The 27,991-nt window shown below is 44.9% G+C and overlaps 1 protein-coding gene across 8 annotated transcripts in view; it reads right to left on the minus strand.

Annotated features, from left to right (window-relative positions):
- The window catches only part of EPS8 (EGFR pathway substrate 8, signaling adaptor), a 1,868,600-nt gene that overhangs the window by 103,522 nt on the left and 1,737,087 nt on the right, over nucleotides 1–27,991 (minus strand). For all 8 annotated transcript variants that reach the window (XM_069628376.1, XM_069628375.1, XM_069628377.1 and 5 more), the window contains one exon: nucleotides 1,332–1,461. In XM_069628376.1, the coding sequence (XP_069484477.1) occupies nucleotides 1,332–1,461 (130 nt within the window). The remainder of the gene's footprint in view (nucleotides 1–1,331; nucleotides 1,462–27,991) is intronic.

The raw sequence follows: 27,991 nt of genomic DNA on the forward strand, positions 1-27,991 counted from the left end.
TGATTCTGTCCTCTCTACCAGGGCCTTGTGGTTTTGGTACTCAGATATTCTGGACCTAACAGACCAGAATCCAGGAACCTTCACAAGAGCATACTCTTCTGCTAAAGTAGTTGCCAAGATCCTCAAGGTATCACTACCAACTGTGGAATAAACTATTGCCACCATAATCACTTCAAAATCCAAGACTAGAAGTCATTTGAGCAGCAGCAGGACACTTCATCACAGGTGTGACCAGAGGTATTTCAGATTTTGCCACGGTGCGTTGTGCAACACGAGCAAACATGGATGTACGTATTACGGAATTAGTGGCACAAAAAGGACATGATAGTTTACTCTTGTAAACAGAGAGCACATACCTGGTAGTTTACATTAGTCCGAGTACGAGCGCAATCGGAAAGGAGGATAAGATATGGGCATTACATTCCTGAAACAGCATTTAATTGAAGGCATAATTGCCATTTGAGCCCTGGGAAAACTGGCTGGGTTCCAGTCGCCTTCTTCTAGGGGGGTATGGAGCGCTTGGGGGAATCCCTCTAAGAGTCATTTGTTTGGGCCGATTGAAAAAAATACATCAAGATGGCGGCTATGCACAGGGCAGTTGCTAGGTCTGGAAAAGACCCGGGCTACGCTGATGTCGGAACTGTTGGCTAGCTAGTCTTTTGGCTGTAGCTCCTGAGATTCTATCCGGGGCTACAACCAAAAGATCAGGGGCTAAAGCCCCCTTAGCCCCCCCTAGCAACGCCCCTGGCTATGGAAATAGGAAATGGAGCCATCAGAAAGGCCTCTTTCCCATTTCCAGGGTGACCAGCAGTGGTGCAGATGGGGGCAATCGAAGGAAGTAGCAGATATGACTAAATCAGGGTTTATTTGCTTTTAGGTGGGAGGGGCAGCATAAACTATGGTGCGGGGGAGCATGATCGACTAGCCAAAAGCTTGCTCGAAACATATGGGTTTTTTTGCCAGAGGTTTCAGCCAACATTCTTAGCAACCCAATGGGCTGCTCTCGTAGCTCACGTACACATTTGTTTTAAACTTGCAATGTCCTTTAACCCCACTTTTCAAGGGATTCATTGGGCCAGCTTGTTTAGGAAGCACAAAGTTAGAGTGTACGAAGTATAAAGAGAAGTTCTAATTCATATTATGTAACTAGTTGTTGTGCCTTGAACTCTAGTCTCAGTAACTCCTAGCACCAGCCTGAACTTTTATTTGTTCATGAAATGTCATTTAACATTAGAAAACATACATATGAATGTTAAACCTTCTTCAGAAAATCAGATAAATAGAACTGCGTTCCAATAAAACATTAGGAGAGACAGGTGTGTTTTCTTTACCTCCAAAGCAGCTTTCTGAACAGTTATTTGGCTGTAGACTCGATTTCCTTCCAGGCACACTGCTCTTAGTTCACTTTTATTGAGAGAGAAAAGCTGTGCGCCTGTCAGCACCCCCAGGCTGTTGACAGTCCTAAACAAACACAAAAAGAAGCAGGCCATCACACAGCTGTCAGGCGCATGACTTCTTACAATTCTGAAACTCTACCAAAAATTGTAAATCCGTCTAAAATAGATGCAAATGTTGGAATTAGAACATTATGCCTTTCCATCAAGATGATTAAGTTGTTGTCATCCAATTAATTTTCGATATTTACAATTTATTATTCAGCATCTTCTTTCAATTAACTGATAACAAAAAATGACCACACTGTACGTAGAATAACACACAACAAGGTCACTGTAAACACATTGGTACTAAGGGACACCACGTTTCTTTTTGTATATTTGATAACGTTTGGCAGTGCGGAAAGACCTCGTTTTTAACTTCCAACAAAGCCTTCACTGGAAAGGCTGGGGACTGTGGGGCCCCTGGCACAGGCACCTGTGGGCCAGCCCAGACAGTAAAACAAGCAATGTGCCCAGAATCAGTGGTCGAGCGCTCCTGCCCTCCTCATCCTTATTGCTTTCAGAATAATCAACACGTGGCATTTCAAGGGCACAATTAGCAGCTCACGACCAAGATACTTGTGTCCTAACAAAGGAACAGGGAGCTTTTGAGCAATAGCAGCCATGAGAAGGATATACCGACCCAGTATACAAGCAGGGCACAGATCAGTAGCTGTATTAAAACGGGACACACCCCAGCACTGACAACTAGAATAGGCAGCCTCGCAGAATATTAAAGTGTTGAAGCATGGATGCAGGAGCCAGATTGGAGGCAAGGAGAGAGGTACACATACCTTAATAGATTGTGGACACAAATAGGAAGCTACAAGGAAGGGGCAGAAATCGGGACTTAAACGTACATGGGGGTGGGGGGCATGGTTTTCAAGTGGTATTGATGTTAGCGAGCAAAGAAACAAACGACTTTGTCGTGTGTGATTTATCAATGGTAATTATAGATGAAGCAACAGTATAGCTAGTAAAACCCTGGGTGAGGTTTTCTTTAAGAGTACTCTGAGAACTAAATCACTGGTAGTGACCTAAATCTTTAGGCACTGGAAACTTTTACAGGCTGAATTATCCAGGATCACACAGTTTAACGGGCATGGGCGTAGGAGACCCATAAAATCTGGGGGGAAAGGGGACACCTTGGGACTTTGCTTTTTTAATTCATTTATTGTGTTTTATAAGAGTCCAGTTGTGGCTCCATATACAATTGTGATGTCCAGCCTGCGGGGCATCACAGGGCGTGATGCACTGTGTGTCAGCCTACCTGCAACGCTCTTGACACATCATGCATCAAAATAATCATTCTGCTACTTATTTAAGTGCGAGTTGTCCTGATTGTGATGTCCTTTGTACCTCCGTGGGCAACCCTACAAAAGAGTACCTTTCTGACTAGGGCAAGTATCTTTAATTTTAGCTGGAGGGTGGGGTGTTCCATCAGAAAGTACACTGAGTGTGTGCTTTGATGAAAAATAAGAGTTTGAAAGGTATGCCACCCAGCGCTGGACAGATAGCGCCGTGAGCTAAGCGCTTGCGCCCGATATCTGTGCGCAAGCTGCTGTGGCAGGTTCAAATCCCGGCACGGTCAACTCAGCCTTTCATCCTTCTGAGGTCAATAAATTGAATACCACTCTGTGGGATAATAATGTCTTCTGTTATTTCAGCGCTCTGAGAGCCTATGGGTCTGTAGCGCTATATAAGAAATACATTATTATTATTAGTGTAGCATTTAAGCAGAATGCACTTTCCCAGATAGATACAATCAGAATATTTACTACTTTCTGCTGCCTGAATGCATCTACGCCACCCTTCGGGGTTACACCCGCATGTTTTAGATGACTGAAGACATTCTGTGCCCGCTATTTGATGGTGTTACCGTTTACTCACTTTGCAGCCTTTTCAGATGCCAGTACTCTGCAAGTGTAAAAAAGCATTTTCATATTGATTGTGCTCACACATGTCCATTCTGGTGCACCTATATATGCCACTATTCCCACATATGAAAATACTCATGTTGGCCTTGCCCAAAATGCCATTAACGATAATATAACAAAGCATGTTCATGCTAGCTCTCCCAATACATGCCAGTTATCCCCATGTAAGACCATACTCCTGTTGGCTTTGCCTTTATGGCAGTGAAAAAAAGCCCTGCCACAGTAAGAAAATATATCCTTGCTGGCTAGACAAATCCCCCACTCCACACATAAGAACACTCATCATTTTGTATTTGCTCCCTAATGGCAGTAAAAAAAATGTATGCCACAGTAAAAAAGCAGCCTTGCAGGCAGCACAAATACCCCCACCACAATGTAAGAATACTTATGTTGCCTTTGGCCTTAACATCAGTAATAAACTGCAATGCCACAGAAAGAAAACATGCTCTTGCTGGCTACCCGGTAAGATAGCTCAGCAGCCTGAGCACATGCTTTTGTAATGAGTGATTCGCAGGTTCAAATCCTACCACGGCCAACTCTGCCTTTCATACTTCAAAGTGACCTCTGATCTCTACCATCCTCTATGGACCTTGTACTATTATGTTGCTTTTGCACCTTGTTACCTCTCTCTTACTCTGTAACGTACTATTTTCCCTGCTCACCAAGTTGTACCACCGCCATGATACTTACGGGTTTGGGCGATGTCAACAAATGCAATAAATAAATAAATAAATAAAGCTCATTAAATGAGTGCAAACTTCAGCTGGGTGATACATTTGATGTAAATTGTTCTCTGTATATCTCTTTGGCGAAAGCACTATATAAATAGCATATCATCACACAAATTCCCCCCCCCATATAAGAGCACTTATGTTGCACGCATCATGTTATATTCCCACCACGTAAGAATAAGAATATGTAGGTTGCCTTTGACCTTAAACACCAGTAAAATAAAGACCCAAATCAAAATAAGGAAACATGCCCTCACCATGTAAGAACACTAATCATGTTGCCTATGATCTTAATGCGAGTACAACATTCCATGCCACAGTAAGACCCAGCCAGGCCAGCCCCACTGTTGTATTCCAACCTTCACATAAAATCACTGAAGTTGGCTTTCCTTTGCCCAAAAACGGCAGTAAAACATGCCATGCTCTTGTCAAAAAATGTTCATGCTCCCCCAGATACACAGAGATAGGGAAGTATTCAGACACATGCACTCAGAGATCGAAAGAACAATGGAGGCAGATGAAATGGAAAGCCCGGGGAAGGCCTTACCATAGACGTCAACTGCCTGGGGCTAGAGTAAAATAGCTAGTAGGCCAAACCAAAAGGGCAACTCTGGCTAGACTTAAGAGTGTACTCCAGGTTATTGTATACAATCACACTCATACAGATACCTACCCTTAAGTAGGCCTCAGAGGCGGGCATGTGTGCTGACGGAGATCTAGGAAGGTCTGACACAGGCAGATGCGTACACTAAGAGCAGCAGATGCGTTACGCGTACACTAAGAGCAGCAGCTGAGGAGAAGGGCCTGGAGGTTCAGAAAGAATGCCAGGAAGCTTCATGTGGCAGCTGCATATGCTAGAAGAGGCCACTGGTAAGGGACCTGTAAAGGCCAAGACCGGCACACCTTAAAAACACCAGCCACGTACCCTGGGAGAGCTGAAGGTCAGAGTTGGTCAGGCTCATCAAAGGTTTGATAAAGAGGAAACAGCAGCCATGTATGTTGGAGTTGGCTACCGGTAGGATTAGGCCATGGAGGAGGCAGGCAGTGCAGGAGATGGCAGCTGTGTATGCCAGAGCGGCCAGCTGAGCTTTGGAGGACTCAGGACAGGAGGCAGTGGAACTGAAGATGCAGGCGTACCCACGTTGAAGCAATGTGGCTGTAACTATCACACTGTAAGGCAACAAGCACACTTGTTTCTGCAGCTCTTCTGTAGCCATGTGAGGAACACATGAGTGCCAGCCACAAGTAGGCCCATGCGCTAAAAAGACCTGCCATTTCATGCTTAGTTGTACGGGCAAGGGGTCTTTGAACTGTGACCTTATAAGCCCCTTCTTCTTGAAAGGAGGGAACTGGAGACTGACTCCAGTCCTCGCGGGACGTGGCACTGTTATTATTGTCCTTGCACAGTTCAGTGCATTTATTTTGCTTTTTCGTGGGTGGGCGATAGGGGAGTCAGCAGGTGGGGGAGCAGCATTTTTATAAGGGTGGCCATGATGGCCCCTTTGGGCCACTCCAGCATCCCTTGGCGGCGCCCCTGAATGAACCTCACCATTCACAGTCACACAGTCACACTCTGTGCTCAACTCACGCACTACTCGCTCCTACTCAGTCTTTCCCCACACAGGCTTGAAAGGGGCCCCTAGGGGTCCCTCGTGTTATGGAAACAAGGAAAGTCACCACACATGATAGATACGCCAGACACGAGGTTGTATTCCCAAAGCTAAGGTTTATTGCAAAGCAAATAGTCTCAGTTGGCCAACTCGGTCTCACGCCCGCGACGTGCATCTCTAGACCTCGAGGGACGCAAGAGAGCGAATTACGTACATCAGTTACATATATATACAAAATGCATATCATACAATCAGCTGTGACATGTTTAACACCCCCCTTTATTGGGTTTCTTTGAACTCGGTTTGATGGACACTTTTGACGAATATGACACTTTCAAATAGCTATTCTAGTAACAATATGCAACCTTGCAAGTGCGGAGACATCTTTTCTTTGTTGAACAGAACACAGTGCTTCTGTTCTTGTAAGCGAGCTACATATGGGGGAAGAGTCACATTCCAGACCTTGCTATCTATGAGGTTCTATTCGTGTCCTGGGAGCCGACACGCTCTACAGGGCTTGGAAAAGGGGGGCCATAAGAAGAGCATAATTCAAGCCTTTAGCTGCTTTAGTCTAACATATTCTATCATATAACGAGACTGGCTGGCAGCTGTGAAATGATTAAATGCCCTGCGGCTCTGCATCAAGGCTACATTCGGGAGGGAGCCGGGCATTCCTCCCCGGAGCTGCCTTCCTTGTGTTTCAATGAACTCTTATTAGCCTCGCGGCCCTGCGGCCTTGTCCTTTCGCGTTCAGACAACAATGTTAACAGTCGAGCAGTGTAAGCAGAAAATGTGCTGCGAAGCAATGTGAACAGAAAGCAATGAGCAATTGTTAGAAAACAAAATGGCGATCCTTGTTACATTAAAATGGCCGTTCATTGGTAAAACTCGGAAACCTGTATTTCTATTGTTTCGTACATGAGACGGTTGGCCTTCGGCCACCAAAATACGTTTGCCGTCAATCAGGAGAGGTATCCATTTTTCTAGACTGACAAACCCTCCTTTGGCCGTATGCCAACACGTCTCATTCATTTATTGTATTCTCCTCTGATGACGATAGTTTTATGCAGGCAGAGAGCGCGCACACACACACAAACACACACACACTTTTACATAGCACAGTCACAAATCAAAATCTCTTAGCACTTGAATTTTTTAATCACAAGCGTTGTTAATGGACACACTGTTACGCCACTCCTTTTGTATTAAGCAGCAGGGGGCTGAGTTCTCCTGCTGAAATTGTGACTTTGTGTGTGTATTGAAGTTGAATGCTTCCCCCACGGGCTTATCTTGCTACCGCAGAATGGACAGGACATATACATGCCACAGGGGGCCCGACAAAATGTGGCATATATGTTTCACTATTTCTTTTAGTTTATATGAGGGAGACCCATTTTGCGTAGGAATGCATTCTGTTTTGTTACACACGGTCAAGGTCAATTCTTATGTTCAGCAATGGCAGAGGGTGATACCTCTTACTCTCGGGTGAGTATCCGTGTAGTCTCCTGGTCTTGCAGTGATCTGCTTCTGTGATTCCAACCATCCGGGAACATGCTAACCCTACAATTGCCTTGAGAAAGACCTCAAAGGTTGAAAGACGTATCGGCACTAATGGAATAAAAGTATATCACATACTCTGTACCACATATGAAGTTTTAGCAAAGAATATGTTGGTCACAAGAGTGACAACCAATGTGTGAATTACTGAAGAAAAAATGAATCAACAGATGTTGCAAACACCTAACGTGTGTGGAAATTGATACGCATTGGATATTAAGGAACCACTGTCCAGCGCCTAATTTAAAGATTTTGGATCTCAGTAACCCAGAACAACCCCAGTTTGCAATGTCTACACTTACCCAATCTGTTTTCCAGTTCTTTTTTTTTTTTTTTTTTTTTTTTTTTTAATTCAAATTTTTATTTTCACATTAAGCAAACATAAATAAATGAACAGCAGTCCATGAGATACACACATATCAACCAAGTGAAAGCAAAGTAATCAATTCGCCATAAACAATCCAAACATATAACCATCAAAAATAGAACAAGAAGGAAGAAAGGAAAAGAAGAAAAAGAAAAAGAAAAGGAAGAAAGAGAATAAGAGCGTAGGAGTAGAAGACATAAACCAAAAATTTCAATGCAAAATACTATACCTCAGACAAAAGGGCATTACAAAAACCATCACACAAACTATAGATATTATACAGATTATGAGTGTTCAAGGGTAAGTACATAATACCCCAGGTCAAAGATCAGGTTTATCCATATGCATCAAGAAAGCAGCTCCAAATGTCCCAAAATTTTTCAATGTCACCAGTGAGTTTGTAAATGGCTTTTTCATATGTTGAAACAGTAAGTAGCTCCTCCACCCAGTCATCAATGTTAAATGAAGTACTTGATTTCCATGACCTCAATATGAATTTTTTAGCAACCATGCATGCACGAAGCAACCAAACTCTCTTACCAAAGTCAATTTCCTCCAGAGAAGAGTCATCACCCAAAACCAGTAATGAAGCATTCATGGGGATTGTGACATCTAAAACCAGACTCAACCTCTCCCGAACCATATCCCAGAATTGCATCGTCTTGGGACAGGACCAAATTAAATGACTCAGAGATCCTCTCGAACATTTACACTTCCAGCAAAGATTGTTGTCTAAAAGTCGTCTCCTGAATAGTTTCTCCGGCGTCCAATAGGCCCTGAACAACAACTTAGTTTGGGAAGCTCTGAGGGACCAATCCAAACTTACCAAACGAGTGTTTTCACAGCACCTCCGCCAACATCTGAAGTTAACATCTTCCCCCAATTCCTCCGCCCAAATTGCAGGCAATCTCGGATCACCCTTCCGAGCAGCTTTTATAATTCCATACATGGTAGAAGCAGGGTGTGAGGCACTCAAGCATACAGATAGAGCTGTCCAAGCAGGACTCTGACCAGTCAATTGTGGCATCTCAACACAAGCTGAAATAATAATCTTCAGTTTCCTATATTCAGCAAACGAGCATTCTGACATGTCATACATCTGGCCAAGCTGAGCGTACGTCAACCAGTTGTCCCCCTCAAACAAATCTCCAATATATTTGATGCCAGCCACAAACCACTCAACCCAAAACAGAGGTTTACCCTGATATTTCAAGGCTGGATTATTCCATATGGAGGCATCTGGGTGTAAATATGGGTCAGCACTCACACGATTCGAGAGCTCACACCAGCAGTCTCGCAAGAATGAAGTAAGAGAGCTGACTTTTTTTGATTTGTTCTTCTGAGTAGTCAGCAACGCTTTCGGGTCCAATTGGGAAACAGCACTGCATTCCCAGGATAAGAGGTCAGAATGTTCAGACTGTACATCTCCAGAGTCAATAACTCTGCACAAATGACGAGTGGAAAACGACAAATGGTAGTCTGAGAAATTAGGCAAGTTCATTCCACCCAATTTCAATGGGAGTTGAAGCTTCCAAATTGCGAGCCTCGGAGGTTTCCCATTCCAAATAAAGTTCTGCATAATCCTATTGATCTCTTTAAAGATGTTTCCAGGTATCTTAATGGGGAGCATGCTTAACAAATAATTTATCCGAGGTGCCAGGTTCATTTTCAAACAGTTGATTCTGCCCCAGGTCGACAATTTCAAAAGACTCCACCTTACCAAATCCGATCTAAGAATCGGAAGGATCCAAGAAAAATTAATGGCTGGCAACTTCACTATATCCGCTCCAATCCATATTCCAAGATACTTCAACTTTTCAGCACACCACCTGAATTGAAACTGAACACATGTATGTCTTTGACATAACCCATTGATAGGCAGGATCTCTGATTTGCTCCAATTAATCTTATATCCTGACACCAAGGAAAATGATTGAATATCTTGCATTAAATACGAAATACCAACAGCTGGGTCTTGCAGGGCAATCAGCAAATCGTCAGCATACAACCAAACCAAATTATCCCGACCATTACCAATAACAGGTAGAAGACTTACATCTGCCCGCAAGCTCACTGCAAGTGGTTCCATAGACAAAATAAATAAGAGAGGTGAAAGAGGGCAACCCTGCCTTGTACCACGATGAAGCTCAAATGGATCAGAGATAAGTCCATTCGTCAGCACACTTGCAGAGGTATTATTGTATAACAGTTTAACCCAACGCTGGAAATCGTGTCCAAAGTTCATTTTCCCCAAGCATGCGAACAAAAAGTTCCATTCAACACGATCAAATGCCTTTTCCGCATCTAGGGAGATGACCGCACTGGCAACTGGTTGACTATGGCCCTTCTCAATTGTCAATAGCAGGCGTCTCATGTTATCCGCCACTGCCCTACCAGAGACAAAACCTACCTGGTTCTCATGCACCAGAGTTGAAATGATCTTATTCAGGCGAACAGCCAGGATTTTGGCCAATATTTTGCAGTCGCAGTTGATCAGACTGATCGGCCGATAATTCTCGCACCTTGTAGCAGATCTGCCTTTCTTTCTCAGCACCGTAATCAATGCATGTCTCATTGTATCTGGTAAGGAACCAGACTCAAATGCATCATTAAGAACATCACACAGAAGCTGTAGTGCGGAATCAGGGAGGGCTTTATAAAATTCATTAGGGAGACCATCCGTGCCAGGTGATTTACCCACTGACATTCTTGAAATTGCATGTTGAACATCATCTATTTCCACTTTCCCTTCCAAACCTGCCGCCTCATCCGCCGTCAGACGAGAGAGAACATGAGAATCAAGGAAGCTGTCAATATCTCCATCTGCACAGGATAGTTCAGAGGTGTAAAGTTTTTCATAGAAGCCACGGAATGAATTGTTAATAGACTTTTGTTGTGTCTCCAGTGAGTTATCAAGACCTCTGATTGCGGCAATGAAGCGATCGCTGTCAGCCACCTTCAGCCGATGTGCCAGTAACTTCCCCGCTTTCTCACCATTCTCAAAATAGTTAATCTTTTGTCTAAACAGTGCATATTCAACCTGGCTTGAAATGAGCTTATTTAGTTCATATTTAGTTTTTCGCAGTTCATTTTTTGTATTTTCATCTTTGCTTGCCGCAAACAGAACATCTAGGCGCTTCGCTTCAGAAGAGAGTCTCTGAATTTCTTTAGTTCTCAATTTTCTGTCCTTGCCAGTTTTAGAAATCAGCACCCCCCTAACAAAACATTTCAGTGCTTCCCAGACTGTTGATATTCGAACATCGGCAGTTCTATTAATTTGGATGAAGTTGTCAATTTCCTCTGCCACCTCTTGCTTAATCTGGTCATTTTTCAGTATATAAGAGTTCATTCTCCACCTCGGTGATTTAATTAGAGAGTACTGTAAGGACAATTGCAACGAAACAGGTGCGTGATCCGACAGGGCAATAAGTCCAATAGATGAATTATAGCAACTTGAAGTCACCCGACCAGAGGTCAGAAAGAAGTCAATTCTAGAATATGTGTCATGACACTGTGAATGAAAGCTATAATCCCTGTCCGACGGGTGTTCCAGCCTCCAGATGTCAGCCAAGTTAAACTCCCTCATTAAATTCTCCAAGGAACGTCTACACCTGTGCGGGGTTCTAGTACAATCCCCATTTGATCGATCTAAAGCAGAGTCCAAGACCTGATTAAAATCACCTCCAACCACGATCGAGTCCATATTAAAACCTTGAAGCATTTGAGCAACTTCATGAAAAAAGATCGGATCATCCAAATTTGGTGCATATAGATTGCATAGCAGAATGTCCACACCTTGAACCCTCACCAGAACCCAAATAATCCGTCCTTCTTTGTCTCCTTTGCTTTTGATGACTGATATAGGCAGATTCTTTCGGATAAGAATAGAAACTCCTCTTCTGCTAGATGAGTAATTCGAGAAGTAAGTATCCCCTACCCATCCTCTTTTCAATTTTTCAGCTTCAGGGTCCTCCAGATGCGTCTCCTGGAGGAATGCAATGTCACAAAAGCTTGAACGCAGGTGAGATAGAATTTTAGTCCTTTTGACCACATTGTTGAGTCCATTAACATTCCACGAGACAATATTTAGATGATCCACAATTTTAGTACCCATGGCACAATTCAAGTTACGAGACATGTTATAGCATATGCAATTACAGTCAAAGAACAGAATAGGAAGATAGAACAGAAAAAAGAAAAGAAAGGAAAGATAAAAGGTTAAGCACATGCCCAGAAGGGGCAGTAAACCACTAGAATATACTAACAACGGTAACAAGTAGATGGCACACTGTACAGGTACAGCAGCAAGGTAACTAAAGGTATAATGTCGCAAAACACCAAACTTTCAGTAAATTCCAAACCCAAGTCCCCACCCCCCACCCAAAACTCCTACACAATGTATAAAAAACCATAACAACATAATGTCCGTGTACAACATGGACAACCCAACCATAGTAAAGAAGCAGAGCATAAACCATTACCAATCCTCTGACTAACCCCTCCCACAAATTATTACAGCATGGCCACTACAGTCAGCAACAGAATAAAGAGTCCAAGTCAACCCCAACAGAACTATATGGCAGGAAAGCTACTAAGCAAAAAAGACATATTCATCCGCATTCGAGTCGAGCAGGCACACCTTCCTGCCCTGAACCATAGGTTCTCTCCCCCGCCGAAGTCAACCTAAAATGGCGTTTAGCTAGTCATGTACTAAGCTCCTGTTCACATTGTAATCTCTTTCGTAGTTGACCTGACACACCCGACTGCCCCACACAATTGTGAAAAAAGTCCAATTACCCCAGTGAGGCAAGAATGTATGACCAAAAAGGAAGACGGAGGGCCCCAATACACCAAGGCAGAGGTAATTGGTAATTGAGAACACGTGTAATACTCATACATCCCGGCGAACTGCAATAGTTCTTTCATAGACGCCATATACATATCAGGTACATTAACCAAATGGACCATAATGTCCTATCCCTTTCAATATCCTGCAATCATACAGAAAGCCTACCAGATCAGCAAGGACACAGAAAGCCCACTTGAATTCTATCCACAGAACTGAGGCAAACATAAAATTAACCTAACTTTTTATCATCGGATGGCTTATTCAGTAACTGGGTTTCCATCAATCATTACGCATACCTTCATGCACCCAGTAGTAAGCACCACACCTTGGCACAACCAACACAATGGCCACGTCTAAATCACATAAACAAACACCACTTACCCTTAGCAGGTCCTGCCAAGATGTAGGCAAAACATATAATTCAAACAGTGCATTCAGTAGGGCTTTTGAAATTTCTTAAAGTAATGGCCTCAACAATGAACATATACAAACTACAGACATTGGCAATATCAAGGGATTCAAACTGACCACTACCATCAAAGATCTTTAACTTGCTCTTTACGAAATCTGGGCACAGCTCCCTATAGGCAGGATGTCACGTGAATGATCTATCAAAGCACTGTTGATAACGTTTCAAATTGAGCATGCAGGAGAATGAATTATATCTGAAAACGTCTGGCACAGATGCACACTAAAAGTTCAAAACCATGTCAATTCCGCCACAGTACTCACCACTAGGCGCAAAAATACAGGTCATGCTAGATCAGACAGTACTGTACACGAGATATAGGGCACACTCAGACCGTGATCTATTACGTGGGTACGGCAACATCTCAGTGAGGCTCCGGGAGGGTGCTTAACAAATAATCTTCTCGTGGCTGTTGCTGAACGGCCAACACTTGAGTTTAGACACTGTGCGTGGCGGGGGTGTCACAGTGGGAGATCCACCCTGTATTTTCTTTGCCCCTACTTATTTCTGCTGTTTCCCACGCCCCAGTGCTATGCATGCTCACTTCCTGTACACAAGCTTTACTGGGGAAAACTCGTAATAGCTGAGGGCATTGCGGGGAAATCAACGACCAACCACAGCCTCAAAACCCCAAATCAGCAGTAGCCTTTGGAGGTGCATTGGCGTATTAGTAGTAAGATTATGTCCCCATCCAGCCTCGTATCTCGTTTCATGAAACCCCAATTAAGGTCCCCTTGCACGTCACCCCCGCAGCACGTGCCCTCTCCTAAACTTTCCAGTTCTTATCATGTAGCAAGGTGCACATACTTATTAATGTTTGACATTCGTGGACAAAAATAATACCTTAGACAGGACGTTCATGTACACTGACTAACAGGCCTTATAGAAGAATGTTATGCCAAATGGGATTAATTGCTTATCGATTTTCTCGATAATCAGGGGCGAGTATACAATTACTAGAATAGGAATTGATGGGAACCTTAAAACAATAAAACAAAAATTGCATCTGAGTTTTCCTATTCCATTGTATTTGGAAGTTTGAAATAAGCCCAACAAACGGACTTGTGGATTGTTATGCATGATGTGCACAAGAACATTTGAAATTGTACAAAAAAGCAAGACTTTTTGTGACAAATAAGTAGACCTGAAAATAAGTGTGCCACAGGCCTGTGATACTGGGTCAGCTCTTTTTTGCCTTGGGCTACTTCCCCTCAAATAGCCTCCATTAAGAGTTGGCAATGCACTAAAACAATTCCACCAGAATGATGCAAGAGAACACAGGTTTTACAGAAGACAGCACACTACTAAATAGTACGAGAAGATGATGTGTCCAGGATCACTGTATTATCTGGTCGTATAGCCATAAGATGACACTCAGGTCCCAAAGTCATGAATTTGGCAACCCCATCAACAAAAGTAGAGACACTCCCAGAACCCCATCGTTTTTGAAGTTGGGGAAATCAACCTAACCCAGAGAAGCACTCACATGGCACGAAGGCAGTTTCAAATCGCCCCTTGGCGAGCGGGCATGGGAACGAGGAGGTGGAATGTAGAGGCGCTCCAAGGAGAGTCAATCAGACGGTACATTTTCTGGTGTCCCTGGAAAGTAACAAGCCTACAGTGTGTCCACATTAGTGTTTACAAAGTTACTAGCTTGCAGGTTCTGTGTGAATGTCTCCCTTTCCACTAATTCAGGGTATCTCGTGTTTCTTCCTTTCTGGTGCCGACCGATGGCAGATGAATAAAGACCCGGAGGGCAGCACAATTCCGTTATTACTAATTACAGAGCGTTTGCGGGGAGGAGCAGGCAGCAATGTGCTGCCACACAGGGAGGAGGTAGGCTGAAAGCGGGCAGGTCTGTTTGCTCCAATCATGTATGTCTAATGTATGTTAGATATAGGGGTATGACGCTGCTTAACCAGTAAGCTTCTTGGGAACTGAGAAGACCCAAAGTCTGAAGGGCAACTGTTTCTAATGGCACAAACACTATTAGCGGTATAAAACTACTGTCCGTTGTGAGCCAGTTTGTCAGCTCTCATCAATCAGTTCTGTTCCACTGTTCCGTTTGATTTGTCCGCGCCCAGCTGTAATAAACAGTGTTACTTCTTGTCCGGTGTGTGCTCCTTTTTGGACTACTGGTGGTAACTTGGAGTACCCCAACACAGCTACATAAGAAATCGATAGTGGGAAGGAAAGTATGTAACACGAAAACTACAAGTGTTTAGGAGGAATGGGAGAGGGCTTGAGAAGAGTAGGCACAGGTGGGTAAGGGGGCATTTGGTGAGTGCCCGGGAGAGCAGGGAAGCATTTTGTTTGTTGTTTTCCATGATAAACGTAGGTATCAAACAACTACAAATAACGACGGCTATGTGTAGTACATTATGTTTATACCCGCGGTTATTGGAAAAATGTGTTTTTGAAAAATGCATATGTTTTTACAGCTATAGTATGGTAGGGGGTAAACATTCACTAGCCATGGCCCGTGTTTTAAATAATAGAGTGGGCACAGGAGAAGGCCGGTATTGTTGAACAACATACAGTGGGCACAGCTGAAGGCCTTGGCCAATGCTAGTGGCTCAGTAATGTTATAAAATATGCAGTGGGTATAACCGAAGACCGTGGCCGCTATGGCTAGTATCCTGATAATGTTGTAAAACATACAGTGGACACAGCCGAAGACCATGGCCATTAGCGTGGAAAAAAACGTTGGCATACTAAAACCTGTCATAGTACATAGTGCATTTGGGCAGTCATGACCGGCTTAGCACAGCACTTTTCCGTTGAAAAGCCCATAAACACATACATTAAAAGAGCAGGGATTCACAATGACATACAAAATGGCATTATCGGGGAAACAGTATTATGGGGACATCAACTGGAACGCACCAAGTTAAGTCGGTCATGACTTCCCAAATATGTTGCATTTCAGGGGTTTTGTTCAATAGATTTAGTCACTTAAACTAAAGTTTATTCAGTGAATAAATATTACAGGGCCTGCGGTAGCAGCCTGTAGTTATGGTGGTGATTATGGTTAAGTTGCTCAACCCATAGGAAGAGAAGTTTCTGGGCGGCACATAACTTTGCCCCCCTCGGACGAATCCTCACGAAACCTTGCAAATACATTATATGTTCCCGTCAGATTGATGCTGCAATGTTTGGTGAGGTTTCGTTAAGGATGGGCAAAGTTATATGGGGGTCCTAAAATGTGTGGTTTTTCCCATAAACTCAATGAAAAATAAAACGTGCTCATGCCTACAGTCCAAACCACTGTGAGGATTTTCACCAATTTTGCGGCAGGAGTGGCGGATTAGACCCGAAAGCGGGCTTTTGTAAATTTGGTGTAAATCCGTACAGTCGCTGGGTGTTGTGTTATGCATTCTTTTATGTGTTTTGGTAGTTCATGTGTGTCTGATTTTGTTGTCTGTTGTCTTGTGGGCACCTATGCGACATATGATCTTCTGCCCCCTCATATCCTGTTTCAGGGGAAGGTGTTTGAATTAGGTGGTTAGATACATTTTGGAGTATTATAGTAGATGGGTGAATTAAACATCTGTTCGTGGAATGTTAAGGGCCTTAATATTACTAGGAAGAGGAGGAAGTGCAGACCAGATTGACGAGGGAGAAAAGTGATATTGCTCTTGTGCAGGAGACTCACCTACTGGAAGAATCCAGGCATCTCCTTAAAAACACTCTGTTTACTAGGGTTCTCTTGAATTGTCACAGTACCAAATCGAGGGGAGTGGGTATGCTGTTACGCAAGGGTCTGAATTTGAGCATGGAGAAAGTAGTAATGGATGAGGAGGGGAGGGCAATTCTGATAGATGCTAAACACGAAGGCAGATTAATCACAATAGGATCAATTTATGGACCATGTCTTGGCGGGAGCAGTTTCTTTAAGAGGATGTTGACACTTTTTTTTTTAATCAAAGATTTTATTGATTTGAAAATTAAAACAACATTACACTTATCTCTCTGCAATACAGGGTAGGGACGTGGGAAAGGGGGGGGAAGTTGGGAACAGCAGTGGGGGGGGGGCAGGGGGAGACTGGAAGGGAGAGGAACATATGCAATATCAACATTTCCAGGTGCAGGTGATGGGATGGGGAGAGAGAGACAATCAAGAAACAAAAAACATTCAGAAACTCAACTTCCGGGACCATGGCCCGACAGACCGTTAACTTGACATCGGATGACCTCGTGGCATAGACTATTCATGGCAGAATCGTTACCCCCACTTTCCCAGGGCATCTCTCAGTCACAGAGGCTGCGGGGCCACCCTTGTCCTTTAGCTAGCCTCTTCCCATCTTCTCCATATTTTGTCCGCTTTTTGCGGGCAACCCCTCACCGCATACACTCTATGTTCCATTATAGCGCATATGTCCACATCTGTGACCCACTGGTCATAGCTTGGCGTACGTTCCGATCCCCACAGTTGCGCAATGTTCCGCCTGAGAACCACCATCGCAGTCGACCAGAACAATTTCTCATAACGGGAAAGGTCAGTTTCACTGGAGATCCCCAGGAGAAGGAGATTTGGGCATCTCTGTATCGCTTTACCAATAACGCTAGACAGTTTATCACAGCATTTCTGCCAGAGCTGCTCTATCTTACTACATTCCCACAGAATATGGAAAAAGGTACCTTCTTCACGTTTGCAGCGTAGGCATTGTGCGTCTGAGGATTTGCCCCAGCGGAAGAGGGCCACTCTCAGGTAGTAGGTGCGGTGCAAGATCTTCAGTTGGACCAGTCTTAGCCTTGAAGAAATGGTCGTTTCTCGTGGGTACATCAGGGCCTCCACCCAGTCCTCTGGGTGAAGTGGACCCACATCCCGTTCCCACTTTGTCTTCAAGCTGGTTAGGTCCGCGTCGCAAAGGATGTTATCACATTGTACATGGTAGAGGTGACTTTCCGGTCCACCCAGTCCAAAACTATGTTTCGCTCTAATAGGGAGCTTTCCAGCATGTCTTGTGTTATGTGTCGATGGGTCGTCCAAGCATGTTTCAGCTGCATGTAGTGGTACCTTTCTGTGGCCGCGAGGGAAAACTTTACATGCAATGTCTCGAATGGTACCAGATTGTCCTCGTGAACCACATCTCCTATGCTGGCGATTCCTCGCTGAACCCATTCAGGTCATTTGGGCAACTTTCATATTTCGGGAAGGTTGCAGTTGTTCCATAGGGGTTGCGCCAGCCTTAATTTCTCGCCCCATCCTAAGTACCGATGTGCTTCCTTCCATATTCTCACTATATGCGTTACCATATCCGTTTTTGGTGTGCGGTTCAGGCCTCCATTCAGATGCTCTAGAGGCGTGGTCGTGGCATTACAGATAAGACATTTGATGTGTGGGAGGCTTCCGTCTCCATGGAGCATATTATTTACTACCGCCATCTGCCTGGCCCAGTAATATGACTGTATCCTGGGCAGTCCAATCCCTCCTACCCAGATAGACCTTTGGAGCGGGCAAGAGTAATTCGTGGGTGTCCTCCTCCCCATAGCAATTTCCGAAGGATGCACTCGATTTTGTGGAATTCTCGCTGGTGGATGTATAATGGCACATTTTGCAGGATATATAAGAATTTAGGAAGGGCTATCATTTTGAACAGGGCCGCTCTGCCCATCAGCGTTAGTGGCAAGGAGATCCAATGGCGAGCATCTTCTGCAAATCTTGTTACAAGGGGGGAGAAGTTCAGGGTTGTGTATTCAGTAAGATGCTTCGTGATACGTAGCCCCAGATACTTGAACTGTTCCCTCTCGATCTGGTAAGGGCCAGCCGCTAGGTTTACCATCGAGGTGTCTACTAAAGGGACAAGGATGGATTTGGACCAGTTCACACGTAATCCGCTGAATGCCTCATATTGCTCTAACAGGTGCAGGACTCGGGTCCTTCAGATATATGAGAAGGTCATCCGCATATAAAGATATTCTGTCTTCCCAGGTCTCAGACCATCGGAAGCCTACCCAGGTTGGCGCGCTTCGCAGGAGGATTGCAAATGTTTCGATGGCGATTGCAAAAATCATGGCCGACAACGGGCAGCCCTTTCTCGTGCCCCTCCCCAGTCTGAAGCGGTCCGAACGCCCGCCATTGACTCTGGTCCTGGCCACCGGGGATTCGTACAACAGGCGCACCCACTAAATGAAGTTCTCACCGAAGCCCATGCGGTGCATTATGGTCCAGATGGCCTCCCATCTCACCGAATCAAAGGCCTTTTCAAAGTCAATTGCTAGTAGGGCTAGTGGGCCCTGTACGCTGTTGGCCCTTTCCAGGGCCGAATATAGCCTGTGGAGGTTCATACGCATTGATCTCTGTGGCATGAAGCCGCACTGGTCCGGATGTATCAGGGTGGGAATAACCTGTTGCAGGCGGTCCCGCAAGTAATTTCGCCAGTATTTTGGTCTCGCTATTGATGAGTGAAATGGGCCTGTATGAACTGCATCTTTGCGGGGGCTTGTCCGGCTTGGGTATCACTATTATTGTTGCTTCTCACAGATCTGGTGGGAGAATGCCCTCTTCTAGCGCAGGTTGATACATTCAGAGTAGTTGGGGGGCCACCACATTGGTCCCCACCTTTCGCCATAGCTCAACCGGGAAGCCATTAGGTCCTGGGGATTTACCGGTTTGGAGGCCCGACATGGCACTTAGGATCTCATCTTCTGCGATCTCCCTCTCCAGCAGTTGCAGTTGCGTCTCAGTTAAGGTGGGGATGTCAATTTGGTCCATGATCTTGACGTCCATCTGTGTTGTGGGTTTTCTGTACAGCTCAGCGTAATATTCCGCAAAGCCTTGACTTATTTCCTGATCCGTCAACCCTGCATTGGGCCCTCCTGTGTCGAGCCTTCGGACATGACTGCGTCCCTGCTCCTTCCTTGCCAGCCAAGCCAGCATCTTGCCAGCCATGTCACCTGTTTCATAGAGTCTTGCCCGCATTGCAGTATGCGCTTGTTTCGCATTGTCCATCGCTATGTTTTGCAGCCTTTTCTGTTCTAGTAGCAACGTCCGATTCGAGGCCGATGTGTCCTCAATTATGTGCCTCTCCTCTGCCTGCTTGACATGTTGGTTCGGCTTCAAGTGTCTTGCTCCAGTGCTGTCTTTTTTTGCGGTCGTCCACGATATTAGTTCACCTCTTATCACAGTCTTGTAGGCCTCCCACAGTGTTCCTGGGTTCTTTGCCGTCTGTGTATTGAGCTCGAAGTATGTATTGGTCATCTCCTGTACCCTGTCAACAAGCTCGGGGTCACCCAGGTAGTAGCTATTCAGGCGCCAGCTCGGCGGCGGAATCCGCCTGGATGTTATGAGTGTCAGTTCTAGCGGGGAGTGGTCAGAGATGCCTCTGGGAAGTATGTTTATTTCTTACGCCCTATGTAGATCAGTTGCTGGGGTGAAGAGATAATCTAGCCTGGAGAGCGAGGCATGTGCCCCTGAGTGGAAGGAGTATGCGCTTGTGTTTGGGTGGAGTTCTCTCCACACATAGCATAGGCCTAGTGCGTTGGCAAACGTGCAAGTCTGGTGGGAACATTGGGGTTTCTATTCCGCAAGTGTGATCTGTCCAGGGTTACATTCATGACTTCATTAAAGTCACATCCCAGTATTATGAGGTTAGAAGTGTCGTTTGCGATTAACGGGCAATGTCAGTAAGTAGTGGCTCTAGTAGAGTTGGGGGTGCACAGGTGTACCAGGATCATGACACACCTTGAGCCCATTGTGAAACCTGAGTGGAGTGCCAGCTTGTAGTTTGTACGTCTGAATAGGGTACAGTCTGTGCCCGCAAGATGGGTCTCAGACAGGAACACTATGTCAGCACCCCGCCTGTTGAGAAATTGCTGCACCAACCGGCGCTTGACTGCATTGCCCAGACCATTAACGTTCCATGTCATAAGCCTCAGTGTTCTGAGAGCGTCGCTACTACCGCTATGTGATGCCATGGGTGCTTGTGATAGTCACTGCCTGTGTTGCCACTGACGGTGTTATGTGCCAGCTGCGAATATGCCTGTCGGTTAACTCTGTCTTATCTAGCCACATTATCTTGTGCGTTTGACGGGTTCCGTCTGTAACTAAACTTAACAAATCCCCAACCCCCTCTCCCCATACTCCTCCCAACTAGAAGCATCGGTCGCCTGAACAAAAAACCCATGGTGTCAACTGGACACCTTACATGCGTTTAACTTAACTTCAAGTACAGGTGGCCTCCCCCTGCCTGGAACCCCAGGGGGAGAGAGCCCTCTCCTGGGGGTGTGATCAGGGGGGAGCTGGCACGTATAATAAACATGGAGTTTGTTGCACTATTGGGAGGGGGCTCTCCTTGTGTCGCGGTCTTGGGGCATATCGGAACCGCGTCAGATAAGTGTGTGTAGCCTGCTGTTGCGAGTGTGTGTGTGTAGACAGAATAAATCAGTAGTTCAACCTGGGTGACCCAACGGGACCTCGGGCATATGGCAGGCCTTGAGGCAGTGGTCAGCCCCCCTGATCTTCCGGTGGGTCTTGCGCTGGTGGTCGACGGACCTCTCGCTGTTGGTCTGGTGGATGCCTTCTGTTCCTCCCCCTGTTGTCGCGGGGGGTCGGCCAGTCTATGTTTTGTTCAGCCCAGCGCCAAGCCTCCTTGGGATCATTGAAGTGGACTGTTGTCCATTTGTGATAAATCTTGAGTTGCGCAGGGAAGAGCAGGCCATACCTCACTCCCATTGTTTGCAGTTGTTTTTTTGAGGTGGTCGAAGGAGTGCCTCGCCTTTTGCACTTCCCTGGTGTAGTCGGGGAAAAAAGGCAATTTTTGAGCCATTGAATGTGATGGTGCCTTTTGCGCGTGCATGTTGCAGTAGGGCATCACGATCCCTGTAGTTTAAGAACTTTGCAATTATCGTGCGTGGCGGTGCGCCGGGCGGAGGTCTGCCCGTGGGCACTCTGTGTGCCCTCTCTATGGAAAAGAACTTGGAGAAGGCGTCTGGCTCGTACAGATCAGTCAGCCATTGTTCTAGAAAAAGTTCCATGCAGGGGCCTTCAGCCTTCTCGGGTATGCAGAGTATACGCACGTTGTTACGCCTTGATCTGCCCTCTCCATCTTCAATTCTGTCCTCCAGTACCTTCAGTTTGGTTGTGACATGTTGGAGCTGCTGTTGCATGTTATGCATTCTATCTTCTGTGTTGGATATGCGATGTTCAGCTTCCCCGGTGCGTGCTGTTAGTTTTTGGAGATTGTGTTGGAGGAGGGATACATCCATGCTTATCCTGTCCATTTTCTGCTCCATTGATGTGCGGGAATCGGCTATCGCAGCCATAATGTCCTTCAATGAAATTCCCTGGTCCGTTTCCATCTCGTCTGCGGATTGCGAGTGGAGGTCTGACGCCTGGGGCGGTTGGATGGTGTACTGATCCATCCTGCTTTGTGTGGGGAGTTTCTTTGACTTGTCTTTCCCCATGGTACCAATATCACAAGCTGCGTATGGGTCTGCATGCTTGGCCTGTCTTGCACACCGTCGCCTCCTGGAGCAGAGCTCGGGCGGGGACACTCGCCTCCCAGCCGCACCAGCACCTCTTCCCCATCTGATGTTGACACTTAAGTGAAATGAATGGGGAAAATACAGTCGTAGGGGGTGACTTTAATTGTGTTCTCGACGGAAAGATGGATCGTTCTGCCCAGTGCAGATACACAGCGGAGAGCACGAGTAAAGAGTTCAATGAATTCTTGCATAGTCTAGACTTGGTTGATGCTTGGAGATTCATGCACCCGGGGGAAAAGAGAATTTTCCTTTTTTTCGCCGGTCCAGGATTCATATTCAAGGATTGACTATTTCCTGATTTTGGAAAGGCTTGCTGAAAAGGTCTCCAATGTGGACATTAAGGAAAGGGGTATTTCAGATAATTCCTTGATGACGATGTGATTGAATATGGGAATAGAATGTTCTGAATCTTCTAAATGGCACCTGAAAACGTACATATTGCAAGAACAAGGAGTGATTGAGTCTCTGCAAGAATTCACCAGAAATGTCTTTAATATAAATGAGGGCTCTGCATCCAATATAATGGTCTGGGACAGCTTTAAGGCAGCCATTAGGGGAGAGCTGATGAATATTACGGCCCATACGGGGAAAAAAGGGAATGGATGAGGAGGTTGGAGAGTGGGTTAGGTGCGCGCCAGAAGAAATACCAAATGACAAGAAGTAGCGAGGATAAGGCTGATGTGGAGAGATTGAGGGAACACCTTAGACAGGAGATGGATATCCAATATTAGAAAGGCATGTTCTTCATGAGACAGAAGTTCTGGGAACAAGGGGACAAGAATGGTAGATTGTTAGCGAATAGGCTATGTGGTCTATTTGATGGATCCTTTGTCCAGAAAATAGAGGGTGAAGGTGGAGAATATAAAGTTAAGAAAGGGGAGATATGTGAAAGCTTCAGGAGATTTTACGGATCTCTTTGTAGGGAAGATCAATTCCCAACATCTGAGTATATGGATAGTCTTAGATACAATTACCCTGCCAAGGTTGTCTGACGACCAAGCGGTGACTGTTGATGGTCCCATCACGGGGGAAGAAATACTGGCAGCCATCGAACCACTCAATATAGGTAAATCACCAGGCTTAGACACCGTACTTATGTACACTATATAATGGTTTTATGACTGATGGGATTGTATGTCCCATGATGAAAGAGGGTTGGGTTGTGGTGCTCTCTAAACCAGGCAAAGACAGTAAAAATATATCGTTATTAAGTGTTGATCTTAAGTTATTAGCAGAATAATGACTAATCGGCTTGATAAGTGCATTAGTGATCTGATCAGTCATTCACAGGTTGGCTTTATGCGGGCTAGATATGAGTATGACCATATAAGGACACTAATAGACATATTGGGGCTACCGAAGGAAAAGGTCCAGAATACACTTAATTTTTATGGATGCGGAAAAGGCCTTCGATAGGGTCAATTGGGCCTTCTTGGACCACACACTTAGGAAAATGGGCTTTGGGGACACTTTTATAAGAGTTATCAAAACACTGAACTCATCTATTAGTGCAAGAGTCTGGATCAACTGTGTTATGTCTTCCCCATTTCTCCTGTCCAGAGGTACCAGACAGGGCTGCCCGTTGTCACCATACCTGTTTAACTTAGCAATGGGACCGCTAATTGCATGTATAAAACAGGAGCAGAGTCTTCATAGGCTTAAATTTGGGGATAGCGAAGTTAAAACTTGTGTTATTGTAACACTCACCTAATATCCACGGGGACGCCACTCAGCCCCGGTTGGACCACTCGCACTCTCAAACCCCTCCCTGGATATTGGTTCAGCTGACGATTGGGCCTGCAGTACAGGAATATCGGATTCAAGACTTAACTGTCTCTTGCTGATTGGCTCCCACCTCCCTTGAAAACCAAACCGGCCCTTAGACCTTCTCCTCACCTTGCTTTTTTGTACGATGCGCTCTCCGTCCTGCTTCTCGTGCAGGGGTGCATAGCTGGTGCGGGCCCTGTTCCGAGTCCAGACCTGCTGGGACTCCAGCTCGTTAAAGTAGGTTTGCTGTTTTATAGTCTTGATACTCTGCCCCTTCTTTCTCTCTTTCTTGTCCCTTGTCTTTTCTTTTTAATAATGTCTCTGCTTCTTCCTCTAGATGTGGGAAGAGATTATCGGCGTTGTCGTGCTGATTGGAGTTCAGCACGAGGCGGTGTGTGAATGCGCAATGCGTGGCGCTACCTTGTCTTTTCTTGTGCTAACCTGTGTCTCCCCTCTTTCTTGTAGGTCGCTGTGATGTTCCGGAATGGATGCTGACCAAGACACTCAAATCAGGTAAGAGTCTTATGATTTTTTGCTGTTCTTGAATTGCAATAAGTAAATGCTTACTAATGCTATTTTCTCTCTCTTCTTTCCAGGTTGCGGTGTTCCGCAGAAGGATGCAGCGCCAAGATGCTGGTGTTCTCTGGACCGGGTAAGCAATGGACCGAAGACGGGATACTACTCGCAGGTAAGTGTTGCATTAACGATGTTCTTGTTCTTTCAGGTGCACGGCTCTAGGATAAAGCAGGCAAGGAACTCAGGAGACCCAACTGAACACGGTGAGCGTCTCGCTGCTAACCGCAGAGTAACGCGAAGAGTGTTCCTGTGCCTGGGCGTGGCTTATATTGCCCCAGGTATCCCAAGGCCTGACCACACCAAAAACCCTAGACCGCATAGCACAGTTCTTGGAACTGAGCTATGTGGGAGCTTCCATGTTGAACAAAAGCCTATTAAGAAGTCCAGGCCCCCATGTTATCTTCACATTGAGTATGAGCCTGGCGTCAAAGGCGCCAGGACTGGCTCCAGGAGAGTCAGTGATGAGATGGCAAGGCCTTTGAGGCCATAATGGGAGATCGTAACCTGACTCCAGTGACTTGCCTATGAGGTTTAGGGGTAGGGATCATGACAGTTATGCAGATGACATAAATATCATCTTGTCAAACCCACTGGAAGGATGTGAGAAACTTAAATGTATGTTCAAGGAAGTGGGATTGTTATCTGGCAACAAGATAAATTGGGAAAAGACAGTGGTTTTTCATCTGGATGTTGGACAGCCCTGTTATGTTATGGGTTCCTAGAATTATCAAAGGGAGATGGGAGCAATGAAGTATTTAGGAGTTTACATGGTCCGTGACCTGAAAAAGATGGCAGAATACAATGTTTCAAACATTTTAGAGAAAATCCAAAGAGATATTTTAAAATGGGGGTCGCTTAACACTGGGGCTGTGGGCATAAATGAATGAAATAAAAAAAAAAATCTTTTACCGAAAGTGCTCTACACTATCCCCCAGAAATTCACCAAGAAGGTCACTAATAGTATTGATAAGGTCTTTCAAGAGTTTCTCTGGGGGGGCAGGGTAACAGACCTAAGATTCCTAAGTACATTTTAACACGCTCTGTGAAGGAAGGGGGATTTGGGTACCCCAATCTAATTAATTATTGGACAGGGTTCGTTCTAAAAAAATCAATGTTCCATCTTTCCGAAGTTAACAATGATGTCCCTTACTGGCAAATTATGGAGAATGAACAATTCTCGTCTTATGCTCTAGGTGATATGTACTCAATGTCTAAGATGCCAAATTCTACGGTGAGACTTCCTACTATGTGTACAACTAGAGAGGCGTTGCAACATTTTATGACCAATAGAGGGGAAAACATCTGGATACACTACAAAGCCTCTCTATGGCATAATGTAGGGCTGCAAATAGCAAATAAGGCTTTATGCTGGCAGAGTTGGATCAGAAAGGGCATATTTAAAACATGACACATCTGGTAGAGCGGTCACATGATTTTCTTTGATCGTCTGAGAATCCTTTGGGATTGGGTGTAGGGAACGTGTGCACGGACATGCTCAAGGGTATCCGCCTTTTGGAGTGAAGTCTTACATAGATTAGACATTGTACTGGGAGAGTCACTCCCACGCACTTCCTATTCGACAATCTTGTTATCGAACAGAGAGAGAGAGGGGATAAGGCCAGAGTGAGAACAGACTGGATTAATAAGGTTTTGGTAATGGCGGCTAAACAAATACTAAAAGTTTGGAAATCGAGAAAAAAGCCAAATGTAGATGACTGGCTGTTAGATGTCCGCATCTTATCAAACTACGAGAAAGTAATGCTGACAAAACAAGGACGAGAGGGGCATTTTCGAATTTGGGGTTCCTTTAATGAATTATACAGCTGAAGCTCTTGAACCACATGTATTGTATACAGTAGTTGGAGGGATTATTGTAATCGTTATACGGTTTCGTGTTTGTTGATATTGTATTGTCTATTATAGTTAGATGTTTAAAATTTGGTTGTGAAATAAAGGTTTGTAGTAGTTTATTAAGGTCTTACTTTTATGCATTTCTAGACTGTAATGTTTAATTACTTAGCAGATTTGTTTTGCCAAAAGGAAACAATTAGTGGGGAGGCAAACATTTTTAAAGGCTTATAAATATGGTGCCATTTGATGAATCTGGACAAAAGTTTGCAAAAAGGTTTTAGACATAGCTAGGAATGTTTTGCAACGTTTGGTGGGATTTTGTCAAGAGGGTGTAAAATTAGAGAGGGGGGTCTCAATATTTTTAGATGGCTTATAACTTTTTTGCCTTTTGACGAATGTGGAGAAAGGTTTTCAGAAAGATTATAGACCCAAACTTAAATGTTTGTGCAAACAAAGTGCAAGGGAAATTGGCAAGGACCTGAAAGCATGATTTTGCAAACGTATCCATGTTTTATTTTTTGAAAAGTGTAATAATGTAGGCACAAAGAAAAGTGATATACCTTTGGTGGCAGAGGTATAGTCTGTGGCAGTGGGCAGATTGTCCGGTACATGGCCTAAGACAATGAACCGGACAATCTGGCTTCTGGCCATGACCATGAGGGACTAGCAATGGGATTAAAGTGGGCATGGCTGCCAGGGACCGGCTATTTGGTAAAGTTTTTCGAAATTGGGATAGGTTTGAATGGGGAATAAAATGTGTGCTTGTGGGTACAGTTTGAAATGCTGGATGTGATTGCAGCAAATATGTAGGAGTAGGGTCAGCAAGAACTTCAAAGCATGGTTTTGCAAATATGTTCTGCATTTTTCTTTTAAAGTGTGAAAACTTAAGTACACTAAACAGTGATATAACATTGGTGTCTGGGCAATGTGCCTGGCCATCAGCAATGAGAAATGTGTACTCTAATTTGCTTATTGGGGCATGAAACACAGGCGTAGCGGTAGGTTTGATTGAGAAAAAATATTCTGCTTGCGGTTACATCCTGCAGTGGTGTATTACATTACCACAAACTTGTGCAGGCAGCATTAGCAAGGACCAAAAAGCATGTTTTTGGAAGTATTTCTTGTGTTTTATTTTTCCAAAGTGTTAGAATTTAAGTAGAAAAACTAGCGATCTACATTTGGTGTCTGGGTAGGGGGCCTGGCCCTCGGCAAACGTGTGTTCTGATTTGCTTATTGGGGAATGCGGCATGGCCCAAGTCCATGGATTTGGAGACTGGCCATGGCTGCAAGCCATGAGCACTGGCCATTGGTTACATTATTAGGGTATAGTGTACACTGAGCTAGGATGCAGG

Source organism: Ambystoma mexicanum, chromosome 12 (genome assembly GCF_040938575.1).
Source record: "Ambystoma mexicanum isolate Mex_15411 chromosome 12, UKY_AmexF1_1, whole genome shotgun sequence".
NCBI classification, from domain to species: domain Eukaryota; kingdom Metazoa; phylum Chordata; class Amphibia; order Caudata; family Ambystomatidae; genus Ambystoma; species Ambystoma mexicanum.